The sequence below is a fragment of the Panthera tigris genome, chromosome D2 (assembly GCF_018350195.1).
Source record: "Panthera tigris isolate Pti1 chromosome D2, P.tigris_Pti1_mat1.1, whole genome shotgun sequence".
Taxonomy (NCBI): domain Eukaryota; kingdom Metazoa; phylum Chordata; class Mammalia; order Carnivora; family Felidae; genus Panthera; species Panthera tigris.
This window is the reverse complement of record NC_056670.1, coordinates 10960159-10980631: the sequence shown is the minus strand read 5'-3', so window position 1 is coordinate 10980631 and position 20473 is coordinate 10960159. Positions and strand designations below refer to the sequence as shown.

At 37.4% G+C, this 20473-nt stretch overlaps 1 protein-coding gene across 1 annotated transcript in view; it reads left to right on the top strand.

Annotated features, from left to right (window-relative positions):
• The window catches only part of RYR2 (ryanodine receptor 2), a 753483-nt gene that overhangs the window by 653725 nt on the left and 79285 nt on the right, over positions 1-20473 (top strand). Inside the window, exon 80 of the mRNA XM_042960054.1 lies at positions 9129-9182. Within this exon, the coding sequence (XP_042815988.1) occupies positions 9129-9182 (54 nt within the window). The remainder of the gene's footprint in view (positions 1-9128; positions 9183-20473) is intronic.

Here is a 20473-nt window from a genome sequence, read left to right as displayed (position 1 = left end):
CTATTTAAATAAAAACGTTATTTAAAAAATTTTTTATGTTTATTCATTTTTGAAAGACAGAGACAGAGCACAAGCAGGGGTGGGGCAGAGGGAGAGGGGGACACAGAATCCGAAGCAGGCTCCAGGCTCCGGGCTGTCAGCAGAGCCCGATGCAGGGCTCGAACCCATGAACCGTGAGATCATGACCTGAGCCGAAGTCCGACACTCAACCGACTGAGCCACCCAAGAGCCCCTGACATTTGATGTATTTTTAATTCTTATAATTTTTTAAGTTATTTTGAGAGAGATGGGGGGGGGAGGGGCAGAGAGAGAGGGAGAGAGAGACAGAATCCCAAGCAGGCTCTGCCCTGACAGATGCAGGGATCAAACCCATAAACTGCGAGATCATGACCTGAGCCAAAATCAAGAGTTAGAGGCTTATTTGACTGAGCCACCCAGGCACCCCTAAATTTTATAATTTTTAACATACGTGATCATTTCTTTAATTAGAGTCAGACCATAGTCCAAAGCCAAAATATTTTTAAAGTTCAGCTCTATCATTCAGTGTTAAATAGCTCTTTGCAAGTATGCTGGCCACAAGCTTGTTAAATGTGGTTTCCCTGTGTTTATGTTAGTGGCTAGTTTTGATGATTCATATCAAACTGGGGTCTCTGGAGGTTACCTTTCTTCATTTTGAAAATCCTCATCCCCAAAACTGAGGTAACCTCTGTGGAAAACAGTGTGGAGGTCCCTCAAAAAAATTAAAAATAAGGTACTATGATCCAGGAATTATGCTACTAGATATTTACCCAAAAAAAATGAAAATAATAATTCAAAGGGCTACATGCATCCTTATGTGTATATATAGCAGCATTATTTACAACAGTCAAAATATGGAAGCAGCCCAAGTGTCCATCGATAGATGATTGGATAAAGAAGATGTGGTGTATATACACAATGGAATATTGTTCAGCCATAAAAGACAGTGAAATCTTGCCATTTGCGACAACATGGATGAAGCTATAGACTATAATCCTAAGTGAAATAAGTCAGACAAAGATAAATACCATATGATTTCACTCATATGTGGAATTTAAGAAACAAAACAAACAAACAAAGGAAAAAAGAGACAGACAAACCAAGAAACAGACTCTTAACTATAGAAAACGAACTGATGGTTACCAGAGGGGAGGTGGGTGACAGGAATGGGTGAAATGGGTGATGGGGATTAAGGAGTGCACTTATCACGATGAAAAAAAATGGAATAAACAGATGACTATTAGTTCAATCAGCATTATGAAGTACAAATGTAGAGTCACTTTACTCACAATCCCTCTGAAGATTGTGCATGTGCATGTAGGGAATAGTTTGAAGAGAAGACTATTTTTTTCAGTGCTGTGAATTTGCCTATTTTTTACAGAAAGCAGTGTATCTTTAGGCTGCTGTTACAGGCATTATGGTCATTATTCCTTTCTGTTTTTAGCTATATGGTTAATCAGTAAAAGTATTTTTATTTTTTTATTTTTATTTTTAATTTTTTTAATATGAAATTTATTGTCAAATTGGTTTCCATACAAACCCCAGTACTCATCCCAACAGGTGCCCTCCTCAATGCCCATCACTGACTTTTGCCTCCCTCCCGCCCCCCATCAACCCTCAGTTTCTTCTCAGTTTTTAAGAGTCTCCCTCTCTAACTTTTTTTTCCTTCCCCTCCCCCATGGTCTTCTGTTAAGTTTCTCAGGATCCACATGAGAGTGAAAACATATGGTATCTGTCTTTCTCCGTATGACTTATTTTACTTAGCATAACACTCTCCAGTTCCATCCACGTTGCTACAAAAGGCCAGATTTCATTCTTTCTCATTGCCAAGTAGTATTCCATTGTGTATATAAACCACAATTTCTTTATCCATTCATCAGTGGATGGACATTTAGTCTCTTTCCATAGTTTGGCTATTGTTGAAAGTGCTGCTATCAACATTGGGGTACAATTGCCCCTATGCATCAGCACTTCTGTATCCCTTGGGTAAATTCCCAGCAGTGCTATTGCTGGATCATAGGGTTGTTCTGTTTTTAATTTTTTGAGGAACCTCCACACTGTTTTCCAGAGTGGCTGCACCAGTTTGCATTCCCACCAACAGTGCAAGAGGGTTCCCATTTCTCCACATCCTCTCCAGCATCTATAGTCTCCTGATTTGTTCATTTTAGCCACTCTGACTGGCGTGAGGTGATATCTCTGTGGTTTTGATTTGTATTTCCCTGATGAGGAGCAACATTGAGCATCTTTTCATGTGCCTGTGGGCATCTGGATGTCTTCTTTAGAGAAGTGTCTATTCATGTCTTCTACCCATTTCTTCACTGGATTATTTGTTTTTCGGGTGTGGAGTTTGGTGGGTTCTTTATAGATTTTGGATACTAGCCCTTTGTCCGATATGTCATTTGCAGATATCTTTTCCCATCCCGTGGGTTGCCGTTTAGTTTTGTTGATTGTTTCCTTTGCACTGCAGAGGCTTTTTATCTTCATGAGGTCCCAATAGTTCATTTTTGCATTTAATTCCCTTGTCTTTGGAGATATTTCAAGTAAGAAATTGCTGCGGCTGAGGTCAGAGAGGTTTTTTCCTGCTTTGTCCTCTAGGGTTTTGATGGTTTCCTGTCTCACATTCAAGTCCTTTATCCATTTTGAGTTTATTTTTGTGAATGGTGTAAGAAAGTGGTCTAGTTTCATTCTTCTGTATGTTGCTGTCCAGCTCTCCCAGCATCGTTTGTTAAAGAGACTGTCTTTTTTCCATTGGATATTCTTTCCTGCTTTGTCAAAGATTAGTTGGCCATACTTTTGTGGGTCCAGTTCTGGAGTCTCTATTCTATTCCATTGGTCTATGTGTCTGTTTTTGTGCCAATACCATGCTCTTGATGATTACAGCTTTGCAGTAGAGGCTAAAGTCTGGGATTGTGATGCCTCCCGCTTTGTTCTTCTTCAATATTACTTTGGCTGTTCGGGGTCTTTTGTGGTTCCACACAAATTTTAGGATTGCTTGTTCTAGCTTCGAGAAGAATGCTGGTGCAATTTTGTTTGGGATTGCATTGAATGTGTAGTTAGCTTTGGGTAATGTTGACATTTTAACAATATTTATTCTTCCAATCCATGAGCATGGAATGTTTTTCCATTTCTTTGTATCTTCTTCAATTTCCTTCACAAGCTTTCTATAGTTTCAGCATACAGATCTTTTACATCTTTGGTTAGGTTTATTCCTAGGTATTTTATGATTCTTGGTGCAGTTGTGAATGGGATCAGTTTCTTTATTTGTCTTTCTGTTGCTTCATTATTAGTGTATAAGAATGCAACTGATTTCTCTACATTAATTTTGTATCCTGCGACTTTGCTGAATTCATGTATCAGTTCTAGCAGACTTTTGGTGGAGTCTGTCAGGTTTTCTATGTAGAATAAATATCATGTCATCTGCAAAAAGTGAAAGCTTGACTTCATCATTTTTAGATACATTCACAGGTATAGACCAAAAAATGAGAATTAAGGAATTAGTCCTTTGGGAAGACTGCTTTTGGGGGAAAATCCAATGACCACAAAGTCCCTAAACTAAAAATGAAAACATGAGGAGAGAATTTCTAAAGTGAGCCAAATACAGACCTTGGAATTATCAAGTTTTCTTAATTTGAATACTTATTTGCTCTTCATATTTAATTTCCCCACTGCAACCTCATTAAGATGAAGAAATAGGGTAATTATGTTTATATTTTTTTCATGATTTGAGGAAGCATTAAGAAGATTGTCTTGGTTTTTTTTTTTTTTTTAATAAAGGGGCACCTTGGTGGCTCAGTAGGTTAAGCGTCCAACTCTTGATTTCAGCTCAGGTCATGACCTCAGAGTCATGGGATCAAATCCCATGTCAGGGCTCCATGCTAAATATGGAGCCTGAAAAAAAGAAAAAAGAAAAGGAAAGAGAAGAAAAGAAAAGAAAAATAAATCAGCATCCCAGAGTCCGAAACTTCCTCTTGGCCTTCATGGTTTCTTAGAGTTTACCAGTAATCATTTTGCATTCACATAATGTCTATTTTTGCCTTGAGTCTTAAAAGTTGAACTCACCTTAAGAGACTTATGCCTTCATGTCTTCTTTCACCATTGCAGGATCTTTTGAAAGCACTGCTTACATATCAATTAGGTTTTTATTTTCAGTTTTGATATTTTAACCATAGGAACACAGAACTGGGTTAATCGTAACTCTGGATTCCATGTTAGACCCTTACCATTGGCCCATTATAGTGGCCTACTTTTACTAAGTTAGTTATGTAGTCATTTCTAGTAATGTAGCAAATACCCATAAATGCACCACACGCAAGAAAAGTTAAGACCTTCATACTAACTTACACGTAGTCATGTGATCTTCCCCCTTAACCCATACCTTGTTCCCACATACAAGGAAACCATCATCCTGAATTTTGTGTTCCAGTACCCTTGCTCTCCTTTTATGTCATTTTCCCTTATCATACCTATTTGTTAATACATACACATCACATATATGCAAATGTGTATATATTATAATTATACATATAATTATATGTGTTTTTAATTTTAGTTGTTTTTAACTTTTAAAAGGGCAGTATGCTATATATAATTTCTTGGTACTTGTTTTCCTTAATACTGTTTTCTAAGATTCATCAACCCTTCTATGTGTTGCCGGAGTTCATTTGATTTTACTATTTCATTATATTCCATTGGGCAACTACACCCTAGCTTATTTATTTACTTTTCTGTTGATAACCTTTTATGTTGAATCTATGTTTTTGCTAACATGAAAAGGGCTCAAAATGGCCTCTTTTTATTCATTTATATGTTTTTTAAATTTTTGTTTATTTTTGAGAGAGTGAGTGAGCATGGGGGAGGAACTGAGAGAGAGGAAGAGAATCCCAGGCAGGCTCCCTGCCATCAGCACAGAGCCCGACAGAGGGCTTGATCCCAGAGGGCTTGATTTTGACCTGAGCCAAAATCAAGAGTCAGACACTTAACCAACTGAGCCACCCAGGTGCCCCCATTCCTTCTCTTGTACAAGGGATGTAGGGTATAGGGTATAAGAATGTTCAACTTAAGGAGAAAATGGCAAACTCTTTTTCAAAGTTTGTTGCATGAAATTACGTTCTTACCCTCAGTGTTTAAGAGACATTCTGATGATCCATATCTTTCTAGTATTTGATATTATAGGATTTCTCAATTTTTGCCAACCAAATGGGAATAAAATGGTCTTTCATTGGGGTCTTAATTTTCATTTCTCTTGGCTAGATAATGTCTGTATTTAAAAATCACTTCTCTTTCATGGTATAATCTGAAGCAAATAGCTGATGAATAGCTCTACTCTTCTTTTTTATTATTATTATTATTACATCTGCTCTAAATCCTGTTCTTACTGCCCCTTATTCTCTTTGCTTCCTCTAGATCTTAAAAAACTCATTTTAAATCTTTGTATTTTTTCACGCCACACTTTATTTTAAACTTGAGATTAATATTCTTTTCTTTGCCTTTGTCTCCAACCATCTACTTCTGTCATGTATAGCACCCCTTTAAAAGTGTGTCAGAGGATTTCTAGTGCATCCACATTAGCTTACTGTTACCATCCCCATTGTCGTCATCATGACCACCCCTGCTTGAGTCTCAGAATGCTTCTTTACTACCCAGTCTCTCTCCTCAACAGTCTGAAGCTGTTTCATTCTAATGGGATGCTCCTACCAATTTGAACAAGATAACAATATGGAAGTATCTAGAATGCTGCCATCATAAGTTATTCACTCAACAGTGTTTCCACTATTTTGGCTTCAGGCTGAGAAAATCATTTTCTCGTCCTTCTCTTACTAACATAATAAAATATTTAGGATACTAGTTATGCCCAATGTTCTATCCTTTGTTGGTTAAAATTATCAAAGGCCAGGGTCACTTTCTTAGGAGATTTCTCTCACTTTGATCTCACTCATTGGCTTTAAAATTTTTTTGTTTTAATGTTTATTTATTTTTGAGACAGAGAGTGGAGGGGAGGGGACGGTTAGAGAGAGAGGGGGAGACACAGAATCTGAAGCAGACTCCAGTCTTTGAGCTGTCAGCACAGTGCCCAACATGGGGCTCGAACTCATGAGCCGTGAGATCATGACCTGAGCTGAAGTCGGACGCTTAACCGACTGAGCCCCCCCAGGCACCCCTCACCCATTAGCTTTTAGATTTACATGCATGCTAAAAGTTTCTGGGTTTTGCCTCCTCCATCTTCTGAGGCATGGCACAGAAGGGCAACTTAACAATGTGTGAAATATACTTGCTTTGCAGAAAGAAATTCCCAGCAGATGCTGGCAATGTGAAGTGCCCTACTTACTGCTTATGGATTCTCATCACCAATTGTGAATTTCGATCTGGTTGCTGGAATGGCCCAAAGTATCCTCCAGTTTAGTTTTCTTTTTTTTTTTTTTTTTTAATTTCAAAGTCCCTTATTCCACACTTCTGCTCCTTTATGTATGGATTTTATTCACTTTTTCCTTCCTGGCATATGGCATCACTCCTTGCCTAGAATTTGTCATTTTGGTGCAGAAAGCTAATCCTGTGTGTTAGGACCATCTAATAGAACTCTATTTACTTACCCTATATATCACACGGATGCCATTTGCTACTGAAAAATGTATCTCGTATACATGTGAATCCTTCGTTTTCTTCCCAATACATTAAAAAATTGCAGATCTGTTGTAGTTTTCTTGTGGTCTCAGCATACCCTCAACATGTGCAATCAATGGAAGTTCAAAGTCGTTTATAGGTTTGATGTATATTCCAAATTGAGGCTTAATAGGTCCTAAAAATCACAAATTTTAACCTGATTGGAGCAAATCTCACTAAATTTTCATGGAAAGATTTATTAAGTAGTTTATTTTACTTAAAAACTTTTGTAAAAAAAAAATCTGTCAGCTAGAGCTCTAAATTCCTGAAGGAATTCTAAAAGCAAGCATATCCTATGACTTTTATAGCTTAAAAGCATATATCATTATAACCTAAAATGACAATTTTTCTGAATATATTCTTGATTTCAAGGGGCACGTGGGTGGCTCAGTCGGTTGAATGTCTGACTCTTGGTGTCAGTCCAAGTCATGATCTCACGGTGTGTGGGTTCGAGCCCTACATTGGGCTCTGGGCTGGCAGTACAGAGCCTGCTTGGGATACCTCTCTCCCTTGCTCTCTGACCCTCCCATGCTCACTTGCGCGCTCTCTCTCTCTCTCAAAATAAATAAATAAATAAATAAATAAATAAATAAATAACCTTTTTTTTTTTGTAACTTGTTTCTTCTTGCTATTTTTTTTTTCTTCTTGGTATTTTTAAAGGTAATAAAACTCATATAGGAGATCATTTAAAACTCTCCAGTAAGAGACATTTCATATTAGTGTTCTAATTTGCTTAAATAGTAAACATGCTTGTTACTTGATAAAATCCCTATGCTTCACTTCTCTTTTTAATTTTTTAATGTTTATTTATTTTTGAGAGAGAGAGAGACAGACAGAGTGCAAGTGGGGGAGAGGCAGAGAGACAAGGAGGTACAGATTCCAAAGCAGGCTCCAGGCTTTGAGCTGTCAGCACAGAGCCCCGCGTGGGGCTCAGACCCACGGGCTGCGAGATCATGATCTGAGCCGAAGACAGACACTTAACTGGCTGAGCCATCCAGGCGCCCCATGCTTCACTTCTAATTACTAATGCAGAAGAGTGAAATATTACATTGGTAATCTTAGAGGGCAGATAGGCCAAAAGTCCTCTGTGTTTAACTGAGATACATAGTAGTTATGGATGACCACAGATTTGCCTTGCAGATATGTTTTGCTAAAGTCATCATGGGTTCTTATTTTTAAAATTCCTGGTGAACTGATTACCTGGGAGCCAAGGTGGCATTAGCACCTAGCAGATAATCCCCCACCCTCTGAATAAATAATTCACATCTTTGTTTCTGGGGGGCAGCACACTACTGAACACCTTTTCCAAAGAGCAAAATTGTCACAGGTCTGTGTGCCCTTTACTTTCTCCTTGGCAAACCATGTTGTCGGTCTTATTCTGAATTGGAAAGGGTGAGAGTCAATATTTGTTGAATGAACAACAGAATATTATTGTGTGGGTAGGAGGATCACATTCTATGCCTTCTCTCCCACCCCCTCTTCATCTCTCTACTCAAAATACAGGCAATCATTGAATTGAAAGCATTTTTTCTGATTTGTAGCTTATATTTAATTACTTGCCACCATTCACTTCACTGATACACTGAGTGCTTGCCGACCGTAAGGAATCTTTAGAAAGGCTGGAACGATCTAACATTGAAGAACTCAAGGTTTTTCACCTGCCATAGCTATTGGTTAGTGACAGCTTCCTTTGGTCAACCATAATAATAGGAGCAGTTGAGATGTATTAAATGCTTATTATTTTCAGACGCTTATTTCTAAGTGGGAAACCATTAGCATATGTTAATTCATATAATCGTCTCAGGAACCCTGGTCCTCTTTTTCTTATTCCCATCTTAAATATGAGGAAAGGGAGACCCAGAGAGGTAAGGGAACTTGCCCTAAACTAAACAGCTAATAATTGGCAGCATTAGGATTTGAAGCAGACCCTCTGTGTCCTCACACAATTTATCAAACAAAAATTTTAGTTGTGGGAATTAGATTAAAATGTATGCATGGATTACTATACCTCCTTTATCATTTCTGGGGAAATAACTCAAAATAATAGAATAGTTTACTTATTTTTCTATTAAAGAGTAATATTAGTAGCAGCTAGAATTTCATTTCCTCTTTTGGATCAATCACAATAAAAATGAATTTAAAGGATTACAAGATGCACTTTGATAATGGACATGTTTTCTGTTAATTTTATTCACAATTATTGCATGTATCTGTATTACTTAAATTGGCAATTTAATATTTTGATTTTGTAAAAGCACAGTATCATTTTCTTGTAGGTCATGAATTCATTGGTCATGCCGTCCACGTTTACTGTATCTGACACATCCATTTAAACAATGTCAGTGATAAATTAATACCAATGATTTGGTGTTCTACACAACATTCTTTTGTACCTCCTGCCTCAACATATTCTAATCCTGCTGACTTTTTTTTTAATGTTTTCCATGTATCAGAGTTGTCATGATGAGGAAGATGATGATGGTGAAGAAGAAGTGAAGAGTTTTGAAGTAAGATGGATCTTTCTAGATTTGTCTTTTTTTTTCTACTTTGAAACATTGTTTCATAGCTTATAACTGACATTTATGTTTCTTGCTTCATGGCTTATTGCAGCTTATTGTGTCAAGGAACTGCATGTCAGAAGCTGGATAGACAGATCTGAGTCCTAACATTTGCTAAAGTTAAGACCAAGGAACGTAGAGTAATGAAATAATCCAATAAAACCCATATGTTCAGAATGAGTGTTCCTGAGAACCTTCCGAGATGAGATCACTTCAAATTGTTCTCATCTCAGTGAATGTTGGGATCTGAAATTTCCAACGGACATGTGAGGAAAATACTCACTGAAGAGCAACATGACATCGAGTTTTTAATTAAACCCTTGGTTTGATATTTTCTTCTGAATTGAAGAACTCCTAAAAGATTCAGCCTCTTTTGACTTCAACCCAATTAGGTCACTCATTTCCTGATCATATGTAGATGGTGGTGCAGAACGCAGTTTGCTTGCATGAGGTAGGAATGCGTATATTCCTAGGGCTACGTTCTATTCTATGATTATTTTCTCAATGTTCTCAGCTTGTAAATATTAGAAAGACTGCTCAATATCAGTTAGCCAGAAGGGAAGTCAATATTATTTTCCCCCTTTATTTAGACTTGACTTTTGTTTTCTATAGAAAAAAAAAAAGGAGTTGTTGCTAACCACCCCTTCTCTGTTTCTTTTTTTTTTCTTTTTTTTTTTTCTTTATAGAATTTTCAAAAAAAAAATGAAGTGGAAAGAAACAGATTACATTATTTGTTTTTTCCTATTACATACCTGGATTTCGAGCCAGAAGTCTGTAAACAGATTAGTAGCCAGCAGTCGGTCCTTAATTACAGTGGTCCCATAAAAAGGTAGAGGTTGAGGGGTGGACAAAGAGTAGTGTCCTTTCCAGAAACAATTCGATACAGCATCTCTGCAGCATTGAAGTCAATGTGTAGAAAGTACGAAAACTAATCTGAGAATACCCTGTGACTGTTGCTGACTAAGATGCTGTAAGATTAATTTTCCTACATGACACTATAATCTTTTCTAAAGTATGTATGTTCTGTTCTCAAATCCATCTTTATTGATAAGAAACTGAGGTAAATTCGAATGAGCTCTGAGCAGCAAATAATACTGTTTTTTTCTGAAGTGCACACCATTTATGGTCTGTCAGTTGTCTTCCGAGCAATTGTTTATTGCTATTTTGCTTCTTGTCCTCATCCTTCCTTAAGGTCACAGGATCCCAACGCAGCAAGGTAAAACTATATATATATGTGTGTATTTGTCTGGGTCTGAGTTTCGGTTTCTTGTGACATTTACCTTTGTTAGACCCAACATCTTGGATTCTTTTGTAATAAAAGGTCTTGCAATCTTTCTACGAGTTCGTAGCTCTAATGCAATTGGTCCCTTCGGTGCCCGTTCCTTGATGCAGATTTATTCTTGCCATTCCAACGACTCATAATTGAAATGTTATCCTACATGTGAACCCTGGGCTGCATGCTGGGCTGGGGTCAAAGGCCAGCCATTTAGCTGATTACCTTTCAGCTAAGGGTCTTTCAGTACAGCATTCTGGCCTCATCCCTCTTGATGTTTCTTGAATACGAGTCTTGTTACTCGAAAAGAGACACGACAAATGGCATTGCTGATGAGATTGGAAGGAAGCCTGCTTTCCCATTGTGCTCGTAATATCCCTAGTTAGTAATCAGAGAGGCTGTTCCACAATTTTAATGTCGATTTCAGCATTTCATTACAGGGAACAACTTGATGATTACTTCTATCTCTTAATATTTTGAATAACTGAGCACTTGGAATGTTATCTAACAAAAAAACCCATCTTGATCTAGCATTACAACCATTTTCCTTTGTTATGAACCCTGTTAAGCTTACATATTATTTTCATGACACTAGTTCATAGGAAAATTGATTAGAACATCCCAGGGAAAAAATACCCATCATGGCTTTAGTTAAAAAAAAATTACTGTTAAAATGAATTTATAATGTCATGAAGAATCTATTTAGAAGAAACAAATGATAATACTTTAACTCACTGTTATATTTGGAAGAATATATTATTCATACATTATGATCCTTATAAATTTAAAAATTTGAGTTCATACAGCTGTCAGATTTAACTCTAATTGGATGGATATAATATAGTTAATGACATGTAAGATATGACAATAATATATTCTGGGCTTAAGTAGTAGGTAATAATGAGTGTGATACTAAGCTGGTATTTATGTTTTTATCACTGATTATCTCAGGTATAATGCTTGTGAATTATTGAGAGTTGAAAACATGAAGGGACCTCCTAGCAGAAACCAAAGATTTGATTTCCTAGCACTGAAGTTCATGCCCCAAGGGTGTATTGATATCTGTGGGATACGGGTAGATAAGGAAGGTCAGGAATGTGTTGCTGGTTAAGAAAACCATCTTACTTTGAGAGAGGAATACAGTTTCAGGGAGATCTAAAAGCAAATCCGGTTTGGTAAATAGGGTCGAATCTGGTGATTCCTTATTCAAAAAAGAAAAGTTCCCTATTCAAAACAGAAGTCTAGGAATGGCTAGTGGTGGAATCTGTCTAGGATTCAGGTCAGACCGAAGACAAGAGATCAGGTGAGGCATGGAGCCTGACCTGAGGGAAGAGGTTACGTGCCCTAGACTAAGAATGACTGGCAGGACATTCAAATACTGGTGAAGCCTGGCAATTAACCATAGGAAAGAAGATGTAAACCCCCAGGTATAACTGCCCCCCCTCCGAAACAGGATTTTAAAGTTGCTTATGATTGCCATTTATTCATGTGCATAACCATAGACAAGATGTGGGAATGTTCACCTCTTAACCAGATTTTTTACTGTATTTCCATGTGATTCAGGACTGTAATTTATTATATATGCCTAATTTGCATAGCATGCTACTTTTCACAAAATACATACTCCATGAGTAAGCAATATGAACTCTTACCAATTTGAAAAAGAGACATGAAAGCAGTTGCCTATGAAGATACTCTTGTCTGAGGTTGACTCTGTGATACTAACAGAACCACTGAACATTGACCAGACAACTGGATTATTACTTTTTCTTTATGAATTTAGTAATCTCCCAGACTTTTTACATTGAAGTGTCTGGTTGTTTAACATCACTTAGAGATAGTCTAGGAGTGGAAGTTTTCATCCAAGATATAATAAATGTGAAAGTTTATTTGGCTGTTTCAATAATTCTTAAAACGAATGATGTTAAACAAATTTGGGAATAACCTAAAGTGTGTGATAGTTTAATTTTATCCCCATAACTGACTAATTATTAACATTTGGTGTATTTCTACTTAAATTCTTCATCTGTAAGTATTCAGTGAAGATACTGAGAAGAAACTAGGTCTTTTTAAAAGATGGCATTATAGGGAAAATTTTCATGCAGGGGTGAAGTAAAGTTTAAGAAATGTTAAACACAGGAGGTGGGGACTAAAATGCTGAGTATTTGACAGCTCTTTTCTTTTTCCATCACATGTGTGTTTTGCTGATACGATTATGTTAAAACTTGCTTGATTTAACTTGATAATTCAATTCCCTGCTTCATCAATAATATACGTAAATATTCTCTTCCTGTAACTATTTAATAATTTTGTTGCATATTTAGTTTATTATATATAGCTCTTTTTAGATTTGGGACTACTTCAATACTAAAACTACACAAAAGGACAGTTAAATCTTAAGAAGAGGCCAAGAGTAACTGAAAGGGAAGAAATGTTTTAGCAATTACTTGAGATGCTTATTACTATAGTTGAACACTTTGTTTAGCTTTGGATTTTTCAAATGCCAAAGCAAATAACAATAATAACAAATTAATAATGTTGCAGGTCAAATAACTTCATTTCTCTTGAGCATGATGGGTTTTTTCACCTAGATGAACAAAGAGATTTGGTACCAGAGTAAACCACATTTTTAAACTATGATTTTGCAAAAGACACAGAAACGTCCCCCAGATGGCTGCTGCTTTTCTAATGCTGTTCTCTAAACTCTGAGCATGTGGCATTAAATGCTAATTCAATGGAAGGATTTCTGTGGAATATTAAGGTACTATAATATAGATTTATTTCTTAATAAAACTCCAAATTAATGACAGTGGAGCTTAAGTAAGCCAGAGGAATGGAGCATTAACTTGCCTTCTAAACCATCTTTCTCAAATATTAGGCAAGTTGCATCATCCTTTGGCAAATGCCCAATTTCTAATTCACAGATGAATTCTCTGCTGAGTCCCCGAGGTCCTATTATTCTGTACTATTGATTAAAGAGAATTGCTACTCTCTTAAATGCTAAAAATGCCTATTCCAGAGTTGATATTCTGTATTAAAAAGCTTTAGGAGACTAACTTGTATTCTGTCCCAGATGGGCCTCAGGCATAACTAAAATATCATCGTACCTGCTAAAGAATTCAGACCAGTACCCAGCTCATATTCCAAAATATGCATCACTGAGTGTGGAAGAATCCATTTAGGCCCAAATGTCTTTAAGGTCTGATGCTATATAGCTGTACCCAGTGATAAAATTGCCTTTGTCTGGCCCCTCCAATGATCTAATTTTGAATAGAATTCCATTCTTTGGCAGTCCTGCAAGAATGAATTGGCTATAAGATGTACCCTCCAGCAGGTATATAATTCGATCTTTGAATGGGTTCATTTAATTCTGTCCATAGGAACAAAGCAATTTAAATTAGAAGGGTTCCCCAAGTCTTACCAAAGACAACCCTTAAATATAAAAAGTCAAAGATATAGCTTTGGATCTAGAACATTGAAACAATGATTCTTTTTATCAGGTAAACTTATAGTTGCTTTGTTTCTACCGCAGAAGCACCATGGTACCCCAAACGCAGGCTAAAGTGTTGAGTCGCTCATTGTACTATTGAATCATAGAGAAGGGATAAGGAATTTTGATGGCCACTGTTCTCATGTCTCTGGCTGCATTCCACTAACGGCACTGTTATATACTGAAATCATCGATCTCAAGTAATACCCCCATGTCTTAGCCCAAGTTCCTTGGAAAACAGGGCAAAGAGATTATGTGCTAACACTTTATTGGGGTTGAGGGGTGTTACAATCCCAGGGAAGGTAAGAGTGGGGGCAAAAGAGAATGGATGATCTAAGGAAGGAGAGAGAGCAAATACAAGATAGTGCATTCTTGAGCTGACCACAGCTATTCAACAGTGATGTCAGATGGCCCTAGAATGACCATATGCATCTTGGAACAGTGCCTAATGGGGACGAAGGATGAGCACTGGTTCTGTCCCACCTCCTACCTGTTATTGGTTACAGGGGCTTAATTTCTTCATACTTCCTGATGATAAGCAGATTTTTCATGCACCCTTTGGGAAGCCAAAGCCAGCGTGGGTCCAGCCGTGTTCAGGCACTACAGCCTCTGTATACATGGGTGTGGGGCCTCCTCAGTGGGTGGTAGTGATGACAGGAGCCAGGTTTCATAACCACAGTAATGCTGTGAGCCGTTTCTAGGGCCCACTGTCTCAGAAGTATGGCAAATTGCCAAGTCTTGGAGAGAAAGGGGTATGGGGCAGGATGGAGTACAGTCCTGGTATGAGGAAAGTTCCTAGAAAGCACAGTCCTCTATATTGTATATGGTGACTCGTGCATATTGGGTGTTGCACCTAAATAGCAAACTGTATGGAATATACATTTACACATATAATTGTGCATTTTTGCTGCGCATGACAGTTTGACTTCATGTGCTGGTGTTTTAAAAATAATCTCAGTTGAGGTTTATGCTTGACTGCGTTATGTACAGCAGATGCGTAACAGCAGAATCAGTTGAATGAGCCACCTGTATTTGAATCCCAGCTCTACCAGCTACCTGTGTGATCTTAAGCCTCAATTATGCTGTCTATAAAATGGGGCTGATTATAGATTCTATTTCATGGGACTGTGGTAAGGATCGAATTAGTTCACACATATAATACACTCAGAACATTGACTATCACATAACAAACTCTATAGGTATTTGTTGTTACTATTACTTTTAATCAATTCTACCTTCGTATAAAATCAAGCCGAGGAAGCCCTTAGAGAAACTTTCCCAGGAGGGTGAACACAGAACTACACAGGACAGGAGACCTGGGTTCTCATCCAGGTGACCTTCAGTGGTCATATTTAAATTACTCTGTGCCTCAGCTTTTTCTGTTTTGAACTAGATGTTCTCAGGGGTCACACCCAGCTTTAAAAGTGTTGATTTGCTTTTCATGGGTGAGTGCTTTTAATTTTTCAGGGAAATCTCATAATTCATCTAAATGCAAGAATATGGATAGAAGCATGCAAACTTTTGTTACTTTTTCTTCCAATCTTTTGTGGAGGAGTGGAAAAAAAATAAACTTCATAGTTTTTAGAATAGAAATGTCACATTAAAAATGTTTTGTAGAAAATAGCTTAGCTTCTGTACATGTATACCTGTCTCTACCTTTTTGGTATTTTTTGTTTGTTTCAAGTTTTTATTTAAATTCTAGTTAGTTGGTATTCAAAGTATCACACAATTATACCTGATACAGTTAGATAAAAAAGGGAAAAGCGTTGAGGGATAATAGGGGTTCAGGGACACATGGAGCCTTCTAAGAATGAGATTAATCCAGAAACCCATGCCTTAGAGTCTTGCTAATTTGCTGGAGTTGGTCAGCATTACTGATTACGATGAGCTTTCCAGGAGTCCACATTCTATCACATAAATTTCACAGTTCACTATATCAATTAAATAAACATAGTCATCTTCTTTGGGAGAAACAAAAATTCCTGAGGATCTTCGTGAAAAGGACAGCATGTGATATAATGATAAAGGTCTTCAGAAATTCAGTATAAGTAATTATTTGAGAACATATACAATAAAGTCCAGATGTACAGGTGACATCTGAAGGTGGCTGAGCACAGGATAAGTACCCAGAGTCTGGAATAACAGAAGGACTGTGTATCCTTGTAAGACAGTCTCCAGAAAAAGCCCTCTGTCAGCTGAACAGGTAATATTCAAGACTGTATCGAGTACATCTGTTTCTCAAGAGTTGATCTGGGGAAGGATCAGTAATCATTTGTGAAAACTTAGAATTATAGACCCTTAAAACAACTAGCACTGAGAGAAGTCAAAACCCAGATAATGAGTTGTCATGATCCATTCTATGATAAAATGTATTCTAACTTCTCCCTTTTCCCATGAATTTTTCCAACACTCTGGGACCTTCGTGATCTAACCATACCTCCATATTATTAGAGACCGCCAATCACCTTATTTTTCTTGTTCTCTCTTTCATCAGGCTAGTGGGACTGCATAGCATTTCCTTCTGTCTTCAAGGCAGTATTTGATGCTTTTAAGGCTTAAGCAACCAAATGGGTAAATGAACGCTGTTCTAAATCAATTTTGTGCTCAGGACAAACCACATTCCCTCTCATGATAACTTAATCTAACATTGCTAATTTGATACCTTCTGATTTTAGAATTGCTCATTTTCCCCACCCACCCCCCACGCCACTTTATATTTTGTTCATGGAGTTTTTGTGTGTGTGTGTGTGAGATGTAGTATACATTTTGCCAACAGGTCCCTGAAATAGATAATTATTTCAATGCGGCTGGGTTTTATTGCTTCAGCATCATAGTGGTTAGTTCTAAATATGCTGAATCCAAGGGAAATAATATTTCAACAAGTATGGGAGTGTAAATGCTAAAGGAAGAAGTAAGCCATAATCATACCATATAGCACATCTAAACTTCAGACCTCCAACACATTAACTGAACGACATTTCTCTGTTTTAGTGTTTCTGTCATCTCTGATCATCTATTAATAAAAAATGTGGCATTTAAAGTTTGCTTTGGGTGAAAGCATATTTTTCTTTTTCTCCATTTTTTTTGTTGTTGTTGTTAAGGAGAAAACATTAGAAACTATGCCCATCCTATTGAAAAGCAGAACTTTGGAAGATTATTATACTAGTCGATATTCAGCAACAAAGAGAATGGGTAATAAAGCTACAGACAGCAAATGAAATGAGCTAAAAACCACAGTTTGAGAATGAGTATTTGTACGTGTATAATTCTTTGACCAGGTACCGAAAATGGACGAAAAGAGACGTCCACGTTGTACTAGCTTTGTAGCTCTTCACGTGAAAAGATAGCATTTGTAAAATTTCAGATCAGTTGTACATGCTACCTGTTACCACACTGTTTAGTTTTGCAATTCATTCCACACATTTCCTTGAACACCTGTGATGTGCAGGGAACATTACTGGATCTGTAGTATATGAATCCTTGTGGTTAAAACAGGCAGACAAGTCTCTTAGCCCCTGGTCTCATGGAGACTTTCTTCTAGGAAACTCCATATACATTCATTTGATTTTTGAGAAATTAAATTTAAAATTTATAAATGTGGGGGGCCATTGTTATTAGACAGAGTTATAATCTAAAGTGTTTTCCTAGGACTGCAAGTCAACTCTTTATAAATGTGGCCAACCTACAGTTTCAGAAACTGGAATACTGAACAAAAATAATTGAAATGTAGAACATGACTCCCAGCTAGATTTTTGTGTTCCCTTAGTCGGAGTTGGCCTGTTTGTGTTGTAAACCAAAGGGTTAGCATCTCACTGCCTTTTGCTCTTGCCCCCCTAGTCACCCAATTGAGTTTTCTAAATTTCCGTCTTCTTTTTCTTACAATGTTGAGATTCAACATCATCTTGTAGGTTGTGACTACTCTTAAGGTGCCAAATTAGAATAGGTAAGGTTGACTTATTATGAAATTATGGGAAATATTTATAGAAAGAGTTCAGCTCCTAGAAAACTCAGAACTAGCCTCTACATGCAGCTGAAGAGGAAAACATTATGAAAACCTTTTCAGCAGTTGCTGAATGCTTGGAAATGCAAAGAGAAAAAACAAAAAAAGGCAAGCCAACTGGGCTCCTGTGGCGTTATGTACTGACTGTAGCTGGGATGTCCACGCGGCCCCAAATGCCCACATAACCGAGGAGGGTCCGTCAGTTTCAGTGTAAAAGTTTTGCTCTCAAAAGGCTGACCTACTTTACTTTAAAATATCTTTCATCTCCATCATAGGGATAAACTATTTTATCCACCAAGAAGCAAGGGGCAGTTGTAATTTTTTTTTTTTTTTTAAGTTCCATATTTTTCTCCTGTAAGACAAGTTGTTGAAGAACTGAATGGATGATTTTTTTCTTCAGGCCTTTCAATTCCCCTCCCCTCCCCCCCATCAAATGCTAAACGCAAGGCACTCTAGGAAAAAATGGAAGAATCTTAATATTTTATTACAAACTTCAGTCATACTAAATGCAGTCATGATGTTGAATACTTTCATTCAATGCCTGCTATTTGATCATGGGTCTGATTTATTACCACTATTGACCTTGAAAAGGTTCATAGCAATCTTCTGAGGAAAACAGCTGATAATTCCTGGTTGCTCTTGGTAATCAGAACTTTTTGCCTAGGGGAAAATTGAAACTTTGGACCTCCTCCTCCCCACAACCCTCTTTTGTAACCTTAGAAAGAATGATTTAGAGACTGAACTTAAAGTAGAAGGTATAATGTTTATTTAAGACTCAGTGGCAGTTCAGGCAGAATCTGGGATGGGACAGGACCCTACTCTTAAAAAGATGCTTTAAAAAGCTACTTTTCGGGTGCTGTTTCCCTGAGTAAAATTCTTTAAAAAGACCTATCTTCAGTTTTCTTAGAAAAACTAATCTGCAGTGAGGTTGAAATGAAATAATTTTCTTTCTTTCCACATAATCCATCATTTTATTGTCTGAAAACTTCCGGGTTTAGCTTTCAAAAAGGTTTTATTTTATTACACTGTGATAAAATTTCCAATGGAGGGATTAAATTACATACCCAGGAAGCACTTCTCAAAGGACAAAGTACCAGAAAGAAATAATATTAAATATCTTCCGAAGAGAAAGCCTCCAACTCAATCTGACAAAGAAGAAATTCAAGCCTAGAGGTTGACCTGATCCCTCCTTATGAAGTATGGCTTTCCTGCTTCTAGATCAGTGTATCTTTTTTAGGTCGGTAGTTGTATCAGATGAATCATCATCTCCCCTGAAGTATTTATTAATATTGAAATTTAGGGGCGCCTGGGTGGCGCAGTCGGTTAAGCGTCCGACTTCAGCCAGGTCACGATCTCGCGGTCCGTGAGTTCGAGCCCCGCGTCAGGCTCTGGGCTGATGGCTCGGAGCCTGGAGCCTGTTTCCGATTCTGTGTCTCCCTCTCTCTCTGCCCCTCCCCCGTTCATGCTCTGTCTCTCTCTGTCCCAAAAATAAATAAAAAAATAAAAATAAAAAAAAAACGTTGAAAAAAAAATTTAAAAAAAAAAATATTGAAATTTAGATGCCGTGTGAGAAAAATGAGGGTGATCTCTGCCCAGGGAGTTTTTTTTTGGTTTTTTTTTTGTTTTTTTTTTTTTGTTTTAAGAAGGCAATTGAATATTCTCTGTCTCTTGATCCTCTGACCTTCATCCATCAGGCGCGATTTCAGTTACTGCAGAGGATACCAGGATCTAGAATGTATTGTGTACATTGTTCTGGCAGATCTTCGAGCTGGTCCACCTACTTTTGTAGCACAAACAGCAAAGGGTTTTCTATTTTTTGTTCGTTTGTTTTTTCCCCCCTCAAGAATATACGGCACGCTGCTATCTTCTGTCTTCTTTGGGTTTTTCCTGATGACTGTCTTCATACATTTTATTGGGTTAGTAGAAGAATCAGTCTTTCTAACTCCCTTGACTCTTTAGTAGATGAAAATGCTAGGGTGGTTCCTTAGGCCAATAATGTCTTCTCGCTGTCTTACTGAAAAAGTCTTCCACGAAAGGAATTGGTTACACTGGGAAGCACAAGTGCAGAGTTCGGGAAGAACGTGAAAGATTGTTGGGTCTAAAAGGAGGGATCAAATGTTGCTGTGACCAATTTTAAACCACACCTGAAGAGCAGGCGAAAGGGTCTTTCAGTTTTTCTGAAACTGTGTTGTAATGACGATATGGTTTTGTGTGTCTGTGTGGTTTTGTTTTCGTTTTGTTCTTGACTTTGCAGGAAGAGGTTTAAACATGAAGGCAACCCTTTTAGATGTTAGCATGGCTATACATATGAAGCAAAGCTGCCTTTTTTTTCTTTTCTCTGCTTCCATTTAGACCTATCACATAATTTAAGAAAAAAAATAAAACGTTAACCACAGGAGCTCTAACTATAGTGTGAAAAAAAACCCTGATCAATTTTGTTTTCGCAGCACGATATTATCAAAGATTTAAGAAACAAA